This window comes from Harpegnathos saltator, unplaced genomic scaffold, assembly GCF_003227715.2.
Source record: "Harpegnathos saltator strain DR-91 unplaced genomic scaffold, Hsal_v8.6 scaffold283, whole genome shotgun sequence".
Taxonomy (NCBI): domain Eukaryota; kingdom Metazoa; phylum Arthropoda; class Insecta; order Hymenoptera; family Formicidae; genus Harpegnathos; species Harpegnathos saltator.
In genome coordinates, this window is record NW_020230076.1 from 637,501 (window position 1) to 656,723 (window position 19,223).

General features: G+C 53.7%; 1 protein-coding gene across 13 annotated transcripts in view; it reads right to left on the reverse strand.

Moving 5' to 3' along the window:
• The window catches only part of heph (polypyrimidine tract-binding protein 1 heph), a 420,294-nt gene that overhangs the window by 14,618 nt on the left and 386,453 nt on the right, over positions 1-19,223 (reverse strand). For all 13 annotated transcript variants that reach the window (XM_025299499.1, XM_025299497.1, XM_025299496.1 and 10 more), the window contains one exon: positions 3,119-3,170. In XM_025299499.1, coding sequence (XP_025155284.1) covers positions 3,119-3,170 — 52 coding nt within the window. The remainder of the gene's footprint in view (positions 1-3,118; positions 3,171-19,223) is intronic.

A 19,223-nucleotide genomic window follows, 5' to 3' on the forward strand; every position in this document is an offset into this window, starting at 1 on the left:
CCCGTGTCGTACCCCTCCTCCTCCTCCTCCTCCCCCTATTCTGCGTGCGCACGGATTAATTCCGCTCTCGTGCGAATTGAAAGAAATACTCGGTCAAATTTGTCATGCAGATACGCGGTACAATCGATTATGCCGAATGTTGTTAAAACCTTATGCCGCTTCAATAAGATATTCAAGAAATTTAGCACACGCTGACCGTTCGCCGAAATTACACCGCCGCGGATTTATCCCTTTTCCTCTCGTTTCCTCCCTTCCTCCTCTCTGTCTCTCTTTCTCTCTCGGCGGGCCGAATTCGTATATATTTCACGCATCGGCGAATCCATTTTTCCGAAATGCCGCCGAAAGTAGAGACTGAATATGCAGCGCGGGACGAATTGTTTATCTCAATTTCGAACGCAACTCGTTGACGTACAATTGACGTTCCGAGTGAAAACGACGAAATTGACATTTAATTGCCATTTGCGAGCGCTAATTTCATGTCCGTGGCGAGTGAGCGAGCAAACGTACGTACGTACGAATGTACGAACGAACGAAGGGCGAGCGAACGAGCGTGCGAATGAATATGTTATGAGCCGTGTGACAAATATGCTCCAATTCCGCTTGTCGCGCGATACGGCGCGCGAAGATAAACAATTACGAAGAAGGCAAACGTAAAACAGCCGGCGCTGGAGCGGCGGTCGTTTCGGCGGAGTTAATATTTTAGAACGCGCGCGCGCTTTTCCCCGCGTCTACACCGCGTTGTGCCGCGGTCGGTTTTATAATTGCCATTAAATCTCGATTAAACGAAATGTCGCAAGTCGCAGGCGGCTGCAATTTCGCGACTTTTAATTCCCGTCCAGCCGAATTCGCGCAGCAACTTCGAACGAGCGCGACGCGCGGCGATATTTCATTAGTTAAAACGCGCACGATACGAAACAAAGGATTGGCCCGCGGTCATGTTATTTAATTTTCAAATCTGAAAAGCGGAGGCAAAGAAGAGAGCTCTCGTTCTCTCTCGGTTTCACTCGCCCCCCCCATCCCCCTTCTCTCTCTCTCTCTGCCTATCCCGACGAAAGCTGTGAATTTCGAACGTCGAGAGAAAGAAACGCGACGGCGCTTTTGATCCCACGACAATCGCAACCGGCGGAACGAATAATCGTAATGATAATGTTTATCTTTGCCATAAATTTCACCGACCGCCTCGGTGACTGCGCGCGCGAATTTTCGTCGGAAAGTTGCTTTCTGTCCTCCTCTCCCCACCCTCCCCCTCCCTCTCACTCCATCGTCTCTTTTTTCATCACGAGCTCTCCTGCTTGAAACGCAAAGTCCATTGTAAGCCGGAATAATACGTTGAAGCGACGGTAAATTCGCTTTTGTGCCATTTAAAGCGCCGGTAATTCGCTCTTGTACTATTTACGGCGCCGGTGATCTGCTTTGCGTTGTTTAAAGGGTAATTGAAATATCATTTGGAATTTCCGCGCAGTCCACGCCGCGATTCTCGATGCGACGGATAATATCGCGCGCGTGTAACGCGCCCCGTCGTCTCTGTCAGTGAACCGCGGGATGTTTTGTCGTGTCGCGCGAAACTCGACTGCTTTCTCGCGTTGCTCGTGAGGGAGCGAGAGGGCCAGCNGGGGAGAGGAAGAGAGAGAGAGAGAGAGAGAGAGAGAGAGAGAGAGAGAGAGAGAGAGAGAGAGAGAGAGAGAGAGAGAGAGAGAGAGAGAGAGAGAGAGAGAGAGAGAGAGAGCGAGCGAGCACGCGTTATCCCTGTATTCTCGGTGGGACGCACTCTCATCAAGATTTTTCGGACGCAACACGAATCTTCCCGGCAATCTTCGCGGATGTTGACACCGGCGAGGACCCGAATGCAAGTGTGCGCAACCGCGCGGACCGCGTCGCTCGTTGCGCACCGACGTGCAGAGAGCAACGTTACACAGTTGCGCACACGCGCGCACTTACACTAAATCGAAAGTGCACGCGCGCGCGCGCGGAGACTGGAGAGGACGATGCTTTCGCGCTCATCTACCGTAGGCATGAATTCGTAACGCGCCCTCCGGGAGCACGCCGGAGGCCTCTCTTTGTGTTTTTTGCATAACGGGCGCAACGGGAAATTGCGTACGCTCTGTTATTCGATTCTTCACTCGCGATTCTGATTGAGAATGCACTCCGCTGCGAGAGAGAGAGAGAGAGAGAGAGAGAGAGAGAGAGAGAGAGGGGAAAAAGCGCGTTGTTTTCCGAAATCTTCAGATCTCGCTCCGGCGAGTCTCTCTCACCGCGTGAATGCGAGAATGTGCGTTCCACCGTTTTCGTTGTGCGCTGACGGAATTCAATCCTCCTCCGCCCCCGGCGCGGCGGTAAGAGAGCGCGTGGACTATAATTTTTTTTAGTTTCTCTTGACCTCGTCGTCAATAAAGCGTTTTATATCGCGAAATGCCTCTCATTTTCCGCCGAGAGCGACTTTCGTGCATATCAATGCGCGATTACTTCGTCAGAAAGAGCAGCGCACGATAATGCTTCGTGCGTAAGTGCGCTCTCGTGGAGAGGTACTCTCTGCCTGCATGGCAGGTACTTGTCGTATTGAAAAGAAGGTCAAGATAGAGCAAAGAGAGGACGACGGCGGCCAGATGTACAAATTACTCGCGCGGGCAACCGGCCAATCTGTCTTATTCCGACCAACGAAAGCGTCATCGCCGGCGAATCCACGCACGCGCTCGTGTAACGCGTAAAACGATCTCGTTTCGGTGCGATTATTTCGGAGACATCCTTTGTGGCGCGCTCGCGAGCGCGATTCCGAAAGTACTAACGGCGCCAAGTGCGCGCAACAAGGACGGCAGGCCCAGGCACAGGATGCACTTGGAGCAGCACTCTGAAGTACTAAAGTGCCGTGGCGTGTCTGCCGGCGAGAAAGAGAGAGAGAGAGAGAGAGAGAGAGAGAGAGAGAGAAAAAGAGAGAGAGAGAGAGAGAGAGAGAGAGAGAGAGAGAGAGAGAGAGAGAGAGAGAGAGAGAGAGAGAGAGGGCAAGCAAAGAATCTATAACTCGCGAGAGCGCCCCGCTTTGCTCCCTCGTTCTCTCCCTTTGGCGTGTATCGGATTCTAAGGTGCTCGTGTGACACGACGATACGTTCAATGCTGTACTTACTGTTCTTCGTGAAGGTGACGATCTTGAGAACCTTGCCGAAGCGCGTGAAAATCTGCAACAGAAAGAACAAAGAAGACCGGATTAGAGATGGGCAGCACGGGAGAGTTCTCTCGCTCCTTTCTCTCGCGTCGCGGACTGCTCGCGACTTTTCCAAGCGCTGCAAAATTGGGCGCGCGATCGTTACGTGCAAAGAAAAGAAGGACAGCTCCCAATTTGCCAAATTCCGATTATAGAAATCAGCCAGAGACAACAGTCACATCTTTTCCGAACGAACCCGTAGTTCAGGGGTGTCCGACCTGCTGCAGGGTCTTATGTATTTCGTACGTTTATCTGCCAGACAGGAGTGAACGCGTGTCAGCGGTGCGGCGGTGTGGCGCGAGCAACGTTCTAAAAAATGGACTCGCGACAAACAGATGCGTGGGCGGGCGTATAATGGCATTTTCGTATAAATACCGACGATATTCAAAGCGGCCGGGCCGGGCGATGGCGCATGAATTTTCAAAAGCCCCTTTGGCGAATAACGGCGGCGGCGAGCCGGCAGTATCACGCAATATTTACAGGCGTATCCGGTGTCGAGCCGGCGGCCTAATAATCGGGCACGGCGCACACGTCAAACCGCCGTCATTGTCATACATTCGGCCGGCAATGCCGATGATCACATTAATGCCGCGAATGCAAATATTTGCCGCCGCCGCCGCCGGTAGCCGTTGCATTTCGCGACGATCAACCAGCTCCGAGGCAGCAACGCGGAAGTTTGGGGATTAACGGCGATTGCATAAGATTTCGTCGCCGATCGAACGTCCATATTTCTCGCTTCTTTATGCGAAGAAATGAATCAATCAAAAGAAACGTCGCTCGCGTTGCGAACTGCACGTGCGCGCTGCCGCGGCTTCCGCGGCGATTAACATTTTTTTGAAGCACGGGTCGTGTGCAACATCCAGAGGGTGACAGAGAAAAAGAGAGAGAGAGAGAGAGAGGCGGGGGGGAGGGATAGAGCGGAGTTATTCCGCGGCGCGCGAGATCGCCGAAAGAATGGAGGATCCGTCGAGTAAATACGTAAAAGCTCGTAAAAGCGCGACCGCGCTTACGAGGAGAAATGAAAAATTTCCGAGAGACAGAGAAGCCGAGAGGAGGAAAAACAGGCTAATGCGAGCCGCTGCCATGTGCGTTTTAGCGATCGAATATTCAATGTCGCAGCCGGTCGTCGTCGTCGTCGTCGTCGTCGTCGTCGACGACGTCATTTGCGGACGCTAACGCGGTCTCGAACGGGGCAGTTATATTTCCAACTAATGCGACCGACTGATCGGGATAACATTGAAGATACAAGGACGCGTTGGTCATTACGAGGAGGGAAGCAGCGAGATAAATTGATAGATAGATAGATAGATAGCTGTTGCTGTCCCAGCTGTCACTCCCCGTCTGTTCAATATACTCTCATAATTACAAATTGCTGTAAAATTGATGTATTTATATAATAACATCCAATAAAGGTAACAATAACAATAACAATAATAACAATAATAATAATAATAATAATAAAATACACAAATGTGTTCATTATCGCGCGGACGTTTGCCGATGCGCGTGTATTTGTCGCACACGGGCAAATGAGAATACAGCCCCGGCGTGCAATAACAAATAAAATTCCACGCTCAAAAGGCGCACGGTGCGCGCGCGCGAGAGAGAGAGAGAGAGAGAGAGCGGCTCGGAAGAATGAGAAGTGCGCGCTCGCGCGCTCGCACGGCGGGCTTTGGGCCACGCTTCCGTAATTAGTGGACTCCAGAGAGAAAAGACGTATGCGAGCGTGCTGCATTCGCGATGCACGCGCATCAGCCGGGACAAAGACTCCTCTTCGCGTGTCAGCGGCGCGACGAGGCTCCAACCGGGACGAGGCTGCGGCATTTTTGCTCTACCTCACCTTTTTCCTCTTTCCCTTTCTCAAACGCGTTTCCCGATACAACGCGCAGCGCGTGCCGATAACGATCGGGGACGCGGCATACGGTAACAACTACTAGCTCTGGCCGTGCCGCGAGGATTTTTCGACCGGGAGGATCTTGAAAATCGCGCGCGTTACCGGGAACTCGGCCGGGCTCGGCCGCAAACAAACGCGAACGGCCGCGCGGTCATTGCAGGCTGTATTAAAGCGGCGCCAATAACAGTAAAAATCAGCGCTCCTCCGCTCCAAGTAGATCCTCATTATCGTTACGTTTACGCCGCGCCCGGGGCAATGAGGATAATTTTTACGGTAATTGCGCGGCCAGATTCGAAGCTCTCGCTAGCGTCGAGTAACGCCGATCGCGCGAAGCCGTCGATGCGTCTGTCGGCTTACGCCGCGCGCACGTTTGCGCGATGCAATCGCAGTCTTTTCTCCCTGGAATTTCGCGTTTGCGCGATCGTCCGCGGGCTTAACGTTATCCTGCACAGTGACGGAAAGAGAAACCTAGATCGCATATATGGAGCCAACCGGCGATCAACCGGCGATATCACCGAGCGCATTCGCGCGAGAAGATATCTCGACCTTTCGTCAAATTCGCGAGACGCCAATCGAGCGCGTTTCGCGCCCTCGCTGACTCACGTGAGCGTTGAATCGTCGCGTCATCGCGGCCGCTGCCGTTACTCCGGGAAATTGGAAACCGTGAGTGAATTAAAAGTAGATGGTAGATCGTTCGCGCGCGTCCGACGCGCGTACGGCCGAGCATCGCGGAGGGAGGAAGGCGATAACAATGATAATGTTTAGAATATATGGATTACGGTTTCATCCATTACGTCCATATGTCCGCGGCGTCCATTACAGCCGCAAGACTGCTCGTAATAGCTCCGCTCGACTATTCGCATTTCTATCACTCTCTCTCTCTCTCTCTCTCTCTCTCTCTCTCTCTCTCTCGCCTCTCACGTTGCAGCTGCCAGCGCAGCTACAAGCGCGCGCGCGTTCGCGTTTCCCGGAGCAGTAACGGTGCGCGCTATTTACAACGCGTAATGCGAAAAGCAGCGACGGCAAGAGTAGCGCGCAGCGGAGGGCCGGGGTCGGCGTATGTTTATATCCGTTTTCCGATAAAACGGGAAATATTTCAATTTTGATATTCGAATTTTTGCCGCTCATGTTTCCGGCTCGTGGATGCATGCGTCCGACCGAAAACAGTTCGATCGCGAGCGGATATGAAGTCGCGATGCCGTCCGTATTTACCAGAAGCTGCGCGCCCGCGCGCCAATGAACGAATGGATCGGCCGATAATCGCGCGCGATCGCGAAAACGCGACTGGAGATCATCCCGGACGGCGCGATTCTCGTCGCGGTAGTGCCGCGCGCACGCGGCCCTCCGGCTTTTCGCTACTCGCTCTACTCGATTTTGACTTCGCTCGCGAAGTCGCAGTCGCGGTTGTGACCGGCGCGACGACGAATTCGAGCCGCGCGCAATTTTCGGCTGAGGGAAAAGCTCCGAGTTTGCGGCTTTCGGAAGTGAAATTTGCAAAAATGCTCATCATTCGAGCGAACCCCTTTCCTCCCTGTACGAAGTCGCCGCCAGACGATCAGATTTCCACTCGGGCTTGACCGTCAATGTCCAGCTCTAACGTTGGAAATGTCGAGATTATCAAATATTCCTTATCCGCTGATGCGCTCTTAGAGAAGTATATTTCTCCATCCGCAAACTACATTTCCAATTTTATCTACTTTCGAAAGTCTGCAGGTTTCTGCAATCTTCAATCCTGACGCGAGAAGAATAACCTTGGATTCCCGCCGCGCCCTCTCCCCTTCGTTACATCCGCGTACGATTTCGTTTCGCAAACGATCACTTCGTTTCATTAATCCCTCTATGGTGATCAGAATCCCCGTAACGGAAACAACAATCAATGCCGACGATCAATGCAAATCGGCCCCGCTCGATCGATGCCGAACAACGCGACCGGAAACTCCCTACCATTCTACGGCGGCACCCGCGCGTACGCGCTCTCGCGCAATGGCCAAACATATTATACAATAAAATTAATTAAACCGGCATTTAATTAATTACTCGAAATCTGACAAATTCTCCGCCAACCGCGCGGCGCAAATCGTCCCTGCGCGAATTTCTCCGAAATTCGAGCTCGCCGGCCGGCCGGCCGACGTTTATTATCGACACAGTCGATGCATTCCGCGATTGCCGCCGCCGAATGTACACAAACTTCCGTCCGTTATTCCACCGTTATTCCCCCTACACCGCTATTTGCGTTAGCCTCCTGGTGTTATTAGGGACCGAGGCGAGAATCTTGCTCGACCGTTATTATTTTACGACGTATTACACAACGCGTGTGCGCGCGCACGCACACACACACACACACGTGCGACTGAAATTACGTCAGTCAGTTGTTACGTCGGTTATCACCGAATGGCGTAACGTCCGTGCAATCTCGACCTAATCAACAAGTACCCGGCGCGACTGCGGAAATTTTATTCCGCCACGTTTCGAGCTGTCGCTCGGCATTCGGAGCTTCGGAAAATATCGACGGCGTATAACACGCTAGCCGCGTTACCTCCAAGCGCGCACCTCTCTCCACGGCTCCATACCCGTCTGGTTTTATTTCAGCAAGGAAATATTCCGCGACGAGAGAGAGAGAGAGTGAGTGAGCGCATACCGGGGACGGGGAAGGGGAGAGCGAGAACGCGTCAAGCTCCGGCGGAGCTTTGAGGAAACGATCGATATAGTGTATCGGGCGTCCTCGCAATACTCGAAACTGCTGCGCAACGAATGGATTAAAGCAATCTGCTTTCGCGCCCGGACGACGGATAAACGGCAGCCGAGGACGCGCCGCTCGTGTCGCGACATGTAAATAAACGGAATCAGCGAGGATACGGGAGGATCGACCGGGGAAAATCGGGTGATAAGCCGGCACACTTCCGGCACACTCGCGAGGCCGGTTCCGAGAAAATCAGCATGCCGGGAGAGTGCCGTGCCGGAACCAAAGTGGGACGAATCAGTCAAGCGCGAGCTCGCATCATTCGCCGCGAAAGTTTTAATGAGGCTCGAATGAAGCGAATGCCGGGCCGCGCGCGACGGTTTCTTTCGCTGGCGGCGTCTAAAACACGAGGAAAACCGGGCGCCGGAATAACAAAAAATATCGAATGCGAATGACGGATGTGAACAGAAGAGAGAGAGAGAGAGAGAGAGAGAGAGAGAGAGAGAGAGAGAGAGAGAGAGAGAGAGAGAGAGAAAGAGGAGAAAGACTCTCGTTTTAGAAGCAGCGCGAAGGTCAAAACTCGAGCGAGACGAATCGCGACCCGCCGGGAATAGTCTTGCGATCTGTTAATAATTACTTCGCGAAAACACGCGGATTTTAATTAAGAAATTCGCCCCGGGCGAGATCGATCGCACGATATGTGTGTGCACGTGTGTGTGTGTGTGTGTATGTATCGCTCGAAATTTCGGCTCGAGCGACGAGGAGGAGGATGAGGAGCGGCGACGTGACAGCGCGATTGAAATTAGGAGAAGGGCGGCGACGGCGACGGCGACGTACGCCGATCGGCTTCCGGGATCAATTCGCGAGGGGCTTTCGCGCGAAACCGCCCGATAGTTTCGCGATCAGGCGAATTCCGTAACAGCCGTATTTCCGTGCGAGGCACGACGGTACTTATCCTCCTCCCTCGCCCGCTACCCTTTTCCGTCGCCGCCGCCGCAACGCGGCCTCGGCGCTGCTACATTTTTAAGCCCACACACGCCCCCGTGTGATCGCGCCCCATCCCTTCCTCCCCCCAGTCCCTCCCTTGCTTCATGTGTGCGCGCGTCCGCGAGCTTCCCGCGGGAAATCATCTCACACGTGCATTCTGCACCCGCAGCGTTGCATGCACAGCCCTGCATGTGCGCTTCGAAACAGCGCGCGTCTCGTCGAAACTTTCGCGATCGGACCGAACGCGGGAATTATCGGAGCTTTTGCGTTGAAAAATTGCGCATTCACAGCGTCGGTCATTCCTATTGAAAAGAAATGCAACGGAGGATCGACAGACTCCTGTGACCGCCGACGTCCAGACGGACGGTGAAAGTGTGTACGCATCGACGAATGCTTAATCGCGCGACGACGATCGAGTCGTGTCTAGAAACGGAAGAAACGGAACGAGAGATAAACGGAAGAAATGGGGGGGGGGGGGGGGGGAGAGGGCGATAAATCGAACGAGCGGATTACACAACGGCCGAGCGGAGCCGTTTCGTCGTGAGAGACTTGTAACGGAGGGACGACGTCGAATTAACGAAATAAAAACGGCGCCGCTCGACGTAAATTGCTGCCGCGCGACAGAACGAAGTGGTTGATTAAAGTTCGCGTAATTGAAACTTGGAATTGAACGAGTCGCCGGCGTGTCGTATTAGCGAGTGATTGTAATCTGACGAAATTAATGCGAAACTCCAAATATACGTGTTATTCAGCACGCGATTACGCCGGTCGGATATAATTAATCAATTACGGATGAATTATTAACGGGATATTCGATATTAAAATGGTGAAAATTTCGGTGACGCGCCGCGCGCGATTTCGAAAGCGTAGCGCGCGCCGCGCGATTCGCCCGCGGATTCCTCCTCCTCTACCGGCGGCGGCGCGTGCGTGCGCGCTCATACGCGAGCGATTTTTCCCGTTCCATTGACTTTTCGTTATTTCCTCTGGCAAGGCGCGCTCAGATCGACTGGTTGCGTGTAGCTTGATTAAACACCTTTTGTCCGCGCTGAACAAAGGCAACGCGCATCGCCAATTTCGATCAGGTAGAAAATCCGCTCGTGAATGTTCGTTCATTGCACGCAGCTCACCGTCACGGGGGGAGGGGGCCAGGAGGAGAGGAGCTATCGTTAATATATTATTTGTCCGTCCCTTTTTCCCATCGCAGCTCACGCTCTTATATTGTGTTTCCAGTTGGCTTGCCGTATTCACACCATCGGAATCGAATCGCCTTCTAAAAGACGGGACGCGCGCCGCGGCTTAAGAATTTCTCGTTCGTTCCCGGCGCGAAATAGACGACGCCGTTGTTGGGACTTTCGGCTCGCACAATGAGAAAACTTTCGATAAGAGGTCGACCTCAAATCCACTGGCGCGCGCGCGTGGGCTGATTTACACGAGCTGGAGGGTCGCTCGCGGGCGGATAAGCGCCCGCTTTTTGTAATTGGGACTCGGCGCGAATCTCTGCAACGAATTTTTATTCCTGATCGATATGCCTCTCGCTTATCCGTGGTACGAACGGATCGATCGTCCTTGTCATTTGGAAATTTCACGTGTCGTTGGATCTCTGCGATCCAATTTTCCGTGGACACGTTCGCGCGCGCTCTCTCTCTCCCCCCCTCTCTCTCTCTCTCTCTCTCTCTCTCTAATGACGTAAGATATGCGCGCGGCCGGATCAAGCCGGATCCGGCCCACCTATCTCGCTGTTGGATATCCGCAGCGCGCGTTATTTCGAGGGTGCTTGCGTTAATTCAGTGACGCGATGCCCCATAATCCCATTTCGCCGAGGCACGTCGACAATGCGAATCAATTCGCGCTACTATTTGACAGAAACGTGCACACGCGCACTCTCACGCACGGCCCGTCACTTACACCTTTGACGTTCCAATTGTTTCGGCAACATAAATCGGCGCAAAAGGAGAAACAAACGAGCCTCCGATAGTGCACACGCGCGATAAAAACGAAAAAAAGAAAAAAAAGAAAAAAAAAGTTTCGTCCATCGTATGATGAACGAATTTGAGGTGAATCGCTCGTTTCGGAGCTGCCGTGTGTACGCCACGCGCGCGTGCGGGTCCGTATCGCGTTTGTAAACTCGGCGCAATTTATTCGACGAATTCTTTGGCAATGATTGCGGACAACGCGGAAAATCTCATGCCAAGTGAGCGGATTATACAGAGGTTTCCTCGATTATTCCAAGATTCGGCATCGGGGACGAGAATCGGCCTGGAATTCGGTAAGGACGTCGTCGTTGTGAAATGGATGGAACGCGCGGAAACGCACCGTCGCAACGGCCCCTCCGCGCCCCGGCGCAGCGCGCGACACAAAAATTTGATTCCGATATTTCGCGTCGGCAACGCGAATCATTCCTTTCTTCTGCAAACATGCGCCCTCCCCCCCCCCGCCCGTGCCCCTCGTGCATTTCGAGCTTGGCCTTTCGACTCGATCGGGCAAATTCACTGCCACGGTACAGATTGTGCGCGCCGGCCGCTGCTCGCGCGCGGGATATTTGTATCTTTCGATGAATTCGAAAAAGCCGCATTTTTCCGCGAGTACCTCCACGGTGATTTAATCGCAGAGTACGTTCGAACCGGGGAGTTCAAGCCCCCTCAAATATTTAATGCGCCAAACAGAAAGTTCGTGAAAAATCAAAATTGCTCTACTCAAATATTCGCCGGGGAAAAAGTTGTCTACGAACACAAAGCCCTTTTCATCGGCAAATTGAGGTTTCCCTTTTTACATTTTATCACCGGCCAAATCGTTCCTCGCGATATTACGGAATGCGAAAAAGTTGTGCCTTTTTTCACCCATCGTGAATTATCTTAAAATTGCTCCTTACTTATTACGTTGTTTATACGATAACGCGTGATATAGTACGATGCACCGCAAAGCAGCGCGATCGTTCGTTCTTTTATTTGCCTTGATCACTTTTTATCCTACCGAAGAGTACGCTGTGTGTGTATTCGTGTGTCTATGCATGTGAGAGAGGGGGAAGAGGGGATGGAAAAAAATCGAGGGGCGAGAAGGTACGAGGAACAGCTCGTTATTAAATCGAACGCGACCCTTTGGCCGCTGGCCATCGCTCATAGATCCCACGGGGATTCCCTCACCCCAAGGGATTACAGGTGACCAAACTCACCCTCTCCCTCGTCGCCCGTCCCCTTTATCCGTGCACCATTCTATTCCGCAAAAGCTACCCATTACCGCCGGCGTATTGATTGATGTAACAGTTATTAATTCGCGTGCTCGATTATCGGGCGCCGAGCCGCCGGTGTCTCCGCGGTTTCTGTAATGCAATAACGCGCAATAGCAGTAACGCAATTCCGTCGCGGCGATCCGTCGTTATTCATTTAGGTGTGACGGCTCGGGGGACAGGAGGGCGGGGAAGGAGTGGATGAGTCTGGATTTTGCCGATCGAGCGCGAGCGAGCGCGCGCGCGCGCGAGAGAGAGAGAGAGAAGGCGCACGACTGTGGTAGACGGAGGAAGAGGATCGATGTCTGACGGCAAGTCGGAGAGTTTACGGGCAAAAAGGTTCGAACTTATCCTTACCCACTCGCCTTTCCGTCGTGCGCTGTCGAAGCTGGCTACTGGCCGCTTCGGAGTCGGTTCCGCGGGAAATGGATAGGGATTTCTGCGAAAAGTTTCCCGGCAAGTTGCCGTGGATTTTCTCCTCTTTCGGCAAAAATATGTTTCGTATCGCGGCCGCAACGATTGCAGTTGCGGGGGAGTTGCGCAATTATAGTTACGCGCGAGATCAATTTTTCTCTCGGCTCTCGAGGAGTTCTCTCCCGGACCCTCGCGAGATTACGCCACGAGGCTGTTTATTGGCCGGCGAAATGGATTTTTTCCTTCGCCACGCTACACACGCACGCCCACACGGAGGATGTACGCACACACCGAGATGCGCAGCGATTAAAAACCATCGAGCTCGTGGAGGGCGCGAAGGAAGTGTGTGTGTGTGTGTGTGTGTGTGTGCACGAAGGACATGAATTCAACGAAAGGACGAGCGTCATAGGGATACGATTAAATCGCGACTTCGTAGCTTCTTAAAAACCGCCTCGAGCAATTGACGACGCACGCGTTTTCCGGAAACGAGAAATTAGCGGGAATCGTCGGAGAGAGAGAGAGAGAGAGAGAGAGAGAGAGAGAGAGAGAGAGAGAGGCCGAGGATATCCCAGAGACGTGGCACAACCGCAGCGACGAGCGAACGACGACGGGAGTTTTCTCTCGCGGCCGCCGGCGGAGAAAAGCTCTCCGGTGTAATCAATTACGGAATAATTACATTTATATTTCGCTACAACTCCGGCGCTCTGCACGAAAGCGCTTCCACGCGAGTCCCATAAAAAGGTGACTCGGGTCTGTATTACTTTCGCGCGGCTGGCGCGTTCAAGCGCGCGCGCGCGCGCGCGCGCGAGCGTGCAATATATAAGCTGGGACTGTTAATGCCGGCTGCATTATTAATCGCTACAAATGCATCCCGACGTGACTATACGACCGCGCGCGGTAGCGGGCTTTTAAAGCTGTGTCATAGGCGTCGCCCATTAGCAAGATAACTTTTAATATCTTTTGCCGAGCCGGCAAGAAAACAACGCTATCAAAGAACAATGCAGTCGTGAAAATTCTCCCTGCGATCCCCTGCCTCCCTCTCTCTCTCTCTCTCTCTCTCTCTCTCTCGCGACACTCGCGATGACGGCGACAGAACTCTCTCAGCCGCCAAAGCAGCCGTTGAAACATGAATAACGAGAGCGATGTAATTCAACGCGAATACCAGATAAATACCGCGCGAAACTTCGTCGATTACCGCGAAACACTTTATCGCGGTCGCGCGGAAACTCGCGCAGTCGCGAGTGCACGGTAATTATGACGTATGCTTAATCCGGTCTCATGAGCTTCCAATTAATCATCGCGCCTGTCCTTCGACTTCCAAACGATGAGAAACGTGTGCTTCTCTCTCTCTCTCTCTCTCTCTCTCGCTCTCTCTCTCTCTCCCCCCGCCCCTTTCTTTCTTTCTCCGGCAAACCGCGACATTAATATCAATTAAAACTTTACAAAAATGAACTGACCTCGCCGTCCGATCCGCGTTTAATGACGCGAAGAAACAATCGGTCGAGCTGATCGGCCGCTGATTAACGCCCTTAATTGCGCGTTCCGCCCCGTTCCGAGTGAGAGCGCGCGCGTGCGTGTGCGCGAGGTGACAACGCGTAAAAGACCGGCGGGCGCGTCGAAGTGCTTGTTCGTAGTCGAGCGAACAACCGGAACGATCGAACCGAGATATTAGACGCTTGCCTAACGGCCATTAATCATACAGCGGCGAGGAGGCGGCTGATTAATGTTTCTCTCTGTGAGCACCAACTTCGGGCCCCTTTCATCCCTATTTTCGCACTCTGCCCGCGTTTCTTCGAGTCACCGTATATTCGTTCTTCGTCGGGGCTCCTCCGTCGCGGCTCCTATCGAAATCATACAGCCGCGTCGAAGGCACCGCCGTGCCGTGCCAGCCAAAACCCGCCCCCGCCGCCGCCGCCGCCGCCATCGTCGAGTGATTAATTTGCCAGCCGTCGTCCTGTGCTCGTCACTTCTACCGTTTCGATTTTCATCCCCCGCGAGAGTAACCGGCCGCCGGCTACGTGCGTTCCCTCCGATAATTTCGGTAACAGCTTTCATTTCGAAAAATATTACGCTCGAATCGCACGCGCGCGCGTGCGCGCGCGTTTCAGAGAAAACGCGTATTTTAGCGAATGCGCAATTTCGACGATGATCTATTTACGAAATCCATTACTCTGCGTTTATAATTCACCGGCTCGGGACAATTTTTCATTACGCAACGATAGCAATTCATACGAGAAATCCCGTCTGATTTCACGACGACGCCCGGAAGGAGCGGCCTCGCGCGCAGCGCTACGTTAGCGCATTTATCGCGCGCGCGCGCGCTCGTATTAGCAAGATTAAAAATTCTTTTTTCTCGCGCACAATACGCATATAATTTTGTTAAAATGCGCTCGTTTGCACTCGCCTGCCCGCATTTCGCCCGGTCTACATTTTTCACATGCATTTCCCGCGTCTATATTTAATCTGCCCGTTCGTGTTCGAGCCGCAGGCGTTTATACGCGAGAAAGAACCTCCTCTCCTCCCACCAATCCCTCCCAGCCGAATGTTCCGACTAAAACCCGGAAACGGAAGTCCGCGCGCGTACACGCGGCTGTAAGTTTCGAGTGACCTCTCTTATTGAGAAACCAACGTGCATATAATCGGCAGTTCCGGACAGGAGAAACGAGAAAAGGAGAGCAGAAGGGGATAGAAAGAAACGAGAGACGCGATTAAATCCGCGCTGCACACACTGCGGAATCGCCCGCTCGCCTCCCGCTCGCGGCATCGACGACGCCGCCGCCGCCCGTCGGTCGCCATTTCGCGGAGCGGCGCGGGGGGCCTTAATAAGACGAGATTTAGGGCGTCCCAGGTGGCAGAGCGGGCCCCGATAGTGGCAGTTTATGCCGTCGTGTAGCTCGACGGAGTTCCCGCGCCATTTAACCGGGGGCGTAAATGTTAAAAGCCCGCCGTCTCTCCCTTTACGCTCCGCGGATCCGCGAGCGTTACGACCGGTTTTACATTCGAGCTTCGGCGCGCCCTCGAACACGAACTTCGAGAACAGCAGGAGCAGGAGCAGGAGGAGGACGAGTATGACAGCGGGGAAGCTTAGAAGGGATGCATCGAGGGCGGCGGAAAAAGAAAAAATACAGCGCGGAAATTACCGCGAAGGAACGAACGGAGCTCTCCCTGCTCCCCTCCCCTCCCCCTCACCCCCGCCCTCCTCACTCGTCTCGCTATCGTTTTACGGGTTTCCATCCGTCGACCGTGTAATCGGATTTATAGGACGACTCTTAGATCCGTCTCGTCTCTATCAGGGCGCTTTCTTGCCGTTTCCTCTTGCCCGTTTTTTCGACTAAACACCGTGTTACTTTATACCTCGCGGGAAACGAGGCATTCTTGCGCGCGCGCGTGATACTCGATGCGCGAGGCGAAGTTCTCTCGCGCGATACATTCTCGTCGGGTTCACGGGTCATTAGGAATTTTCCGGCGGCTAATAGTATCGGCCGGATTACGAAGTTTTCAGGGCGCCGGCTTGCCGGAGCCTGGCTGGAGCGTGCACCTGAACACCTGCACCCCTTTCTCGAGACTCCCCCGGGGGACGCGGCCTCTCCCCCTTCCCTGGCGCAAGAAGTTTTCAGCCCCCGCGAAGTGGACTTTTCGCGGCATTTAGCCGCCTCGGCTCGGGAGACCGTAAAGTTAAATATCGGGGGAGGATTTCTCCGGAGCGGGGGGAAGACGGAGGAGACACGGGGGGGAAGAAACACCGCCGCCGCCGCCGTCGCCGTCGCCTCGTAAATTGGCTTCGCCGCCCGGAGGTCGTCGGTTAATCGCGCGAAGAGGTCGCGCGGCCGAGGAGCGCAAACCGCGGGTGGGGGGGGAGGGGGAGGGGGGGAAGCAAATAAAGCAGCAAGTTAAAATTCAATTCGGCCGGAAGAGACAATCGAAGTCCCGGGCGCGGTGAGAGGTGGTAAGCCGCTTTCTCGGTCGCCACACGGCCACGTCGAGAGAATCTCTGCTCGAATAGAAGAAAGAAGAAAGAAGAAGAAGAAGAGAGGAGAGCAACGAGATCGGCGCTTCAGACGCGTGCGCGATCTACCGTGGTCTGTATCGTCGTTGTCCATTTACCTTGCAAAGCTTGCTCGCGCTGAATAACAGAGAGCGAGATCGCGACTTCGAGGTAACGCTTAATCCGTCGGCCGTAGGAGAGCCGGCATTTGCACGCTCCTCCGCGAAGCGCCGCGTCGGATTACACGCGCGTGCGCGCGCGAGTGGAACAAGACGATCTCATGTCGGACATTGGCAAGACGCGACGCGCACAGGAGATGTCCCCGAGAATGCGCCCGCGGTCTATTTCTGGTTAACGTGTCCACGTGGTGACGTGGCGACCTAATCAGCGCTGCCGAGTCCGAGTTCGCTTTTCATTTCACGTTCCCACGGGTGTTCTCCCGGGCTCCGTTCGGCGGGAGACGATTCGCGCGGGATATTCTTACGCTGTCGTCGTTCGGATAAGCCGGCCGGATGAACGTCAATCGGCGCGAGCGGATTTCCTCCGCGACACAAATTATCCGACACACACATAAACGGAACGGCTTGGAAAAATCCGGGCGAGGCTCGCCCCGACGTGGCTGGCTTCGACGTGGCGGGCTTGATCATTCGAGCTGATTACAAATCGCATACACACAACCAGACACAAATCCAGTCCGTCGCTGCCAAAACCATCGTGTAAAGCCTACTTACGTAGCCGAATACAGCCGGCCAATCGTCGGCTGGTAATCCGGGAATGTTTTCTGCCCGGTCCATTATCGGCTTAGCGCGGCTGCTCCCGCGCGCGCGCTTTCCCTCTTCTCTGTTCATCACTTTCTCTCTCTCTCTCTCTCTCTCTCTCTCTCTCTCTCTCTCTGGCGGTCTCTCCCCACCCCGCCACGACCTGAATCCCGCCGCGAGAAAAAGAAAATCGCCACCCAGTATACGGCGTGCGCTCCGGGTAAATCGATAGTGTTAAAGATAGTTTCCTCGCGCACGCCGCTCGCTCGCATTTGTAATTCTCCCCGAGGAACCGGGCGAAATGGGTATTGAGATGGACTCGACGACGAGACAAATCCCCCTCGAATATCTCCGCGCGAATAATTATCACGATTTGTAAATTACACCTTCCCGAGAGCGTTTCCTAGCGAGGAGAGAGCGGTTACTTTTGCGGGCCGTCGATAACGTCCGAGTAGAAACAGACACTGATTGTCACGCCAATTGCATTTTCTGCTACGCGCGCGTTTCCGTAATTTACATTCGCTTCGGACGACGTGTATAATTCCGTTCGTTCGGGGAATCAATATGAATCTCTCGGGAGAACACGCTTTTTAATGTACGCCCGAAAATGGGATCCCTCTATTTCCTTCTCTTCCCCAGTCTTCCTCTCGCACGCGTCACATATTTTATCGACTCCGTCGATGTGTGAAAGATCGATATTGTTGCCTCGCCTGTGTTGAAGGACGGCGATAACAACACAACGACAAAGTGTACACCTGTCAAGCTGCTCGCGACCGTCTGTGTAAGAATGACGGCTCTTCCGTGCGCGCGCGCGCTCTAGCCGGACATGTTATTCGCTTCCGCTATTGGAGCACGCTTAAAAATGCATGGGCCACTCAACTCGGACCGGAAGCACTCCGGTTATCCTGTTATCCGATGTCCTCGAGGATAAGGCTCGCGCTACCTTAATGACAGGCTGCAATATTCGCCTCTCTTTGCTTTCTCAGCGAAAGGAAAACAGCCGGCCGTGACGAAGTTGCGGCTTCGCGGGCGGCTTTATATCCTCGCGAATGTGCATCGACGCGATCAGCGAGCGCGCGCAAACGTCCGCGAAATTGTGAATTACGGAGTTATCGATTTCCCTTCTTCGTGATTTTAACGGATCGCCCGTTTTCGGGCGATCACGATCGCGCGAATTATGCGAGTGCGGAAATGTCAGTTATCCTGACTTAATTAACGATTTAAAATATAACCCGGTGAACGCATTTGTGCGAGTTCGTACGAAATCCAGCAGTTCGACGCGCGATTGTGAAACCGCCTCGCCGATTCGCCACGGTAATTGGTTCATATATTTCCGCGCGGGGAAGCGAAGCGTCCTTGATTTCACGACTAGTGAAATTGGCGCAATTAGCGCGTCTTACAAACGTCGTGTAAAATCCGTCGCTGTGACGCGCGCGAAAAGCGGTCGGCTACCTGCCTGCCTGCCTGCCTGCCTGCGACAGTTTCGCCGCTCGCGACCGGCAAGGAGAGAGATTATTCTATAACTTTAACAATCAATTATTTAAAATCCAGTTATCTCCGCAGGGGCCCCTGCCGGCGTATATTCAATTTAAAAACTGCAAACAGTCACCGGGGCGACGCTCGCGACGAGCACTCAATATGTAAAACGCGATGTAACTTCGCTGCGGCCGCAACTCGGCGAATTAATCAAGCGGAATTCACGCCCGACTTGTAAACGTTGACCAAATATCCGCACGCGAGTTAACGATCACGGAATTGTCCGCGAAATTTCAGCAACTCAGACACACAGAGTGCACACGCGGGCGCGCGCGCGCGGCGAACGAACGAGCGGCATTTTTTGGCGACTCGACATCGGCGGGCTAAATCGTGTTAACCTTCGTCGTTTCGGCCATCTTCGCCAATCACGGACTCTAATTCTCTTTTTCGCCGTGTGCAACGGACGCACTCGATATCGCCGCATCGATCCCGTCGCGCCGATATACGCCGTCGGCCGCCGAGTTGCTCAACGCTGGCTTTCCGCTGAGTTTTCTCGACGTGCCAATAAAACTTCCCGACGACGAAAGTCACGCGCCGCGAGCGCCCTCGA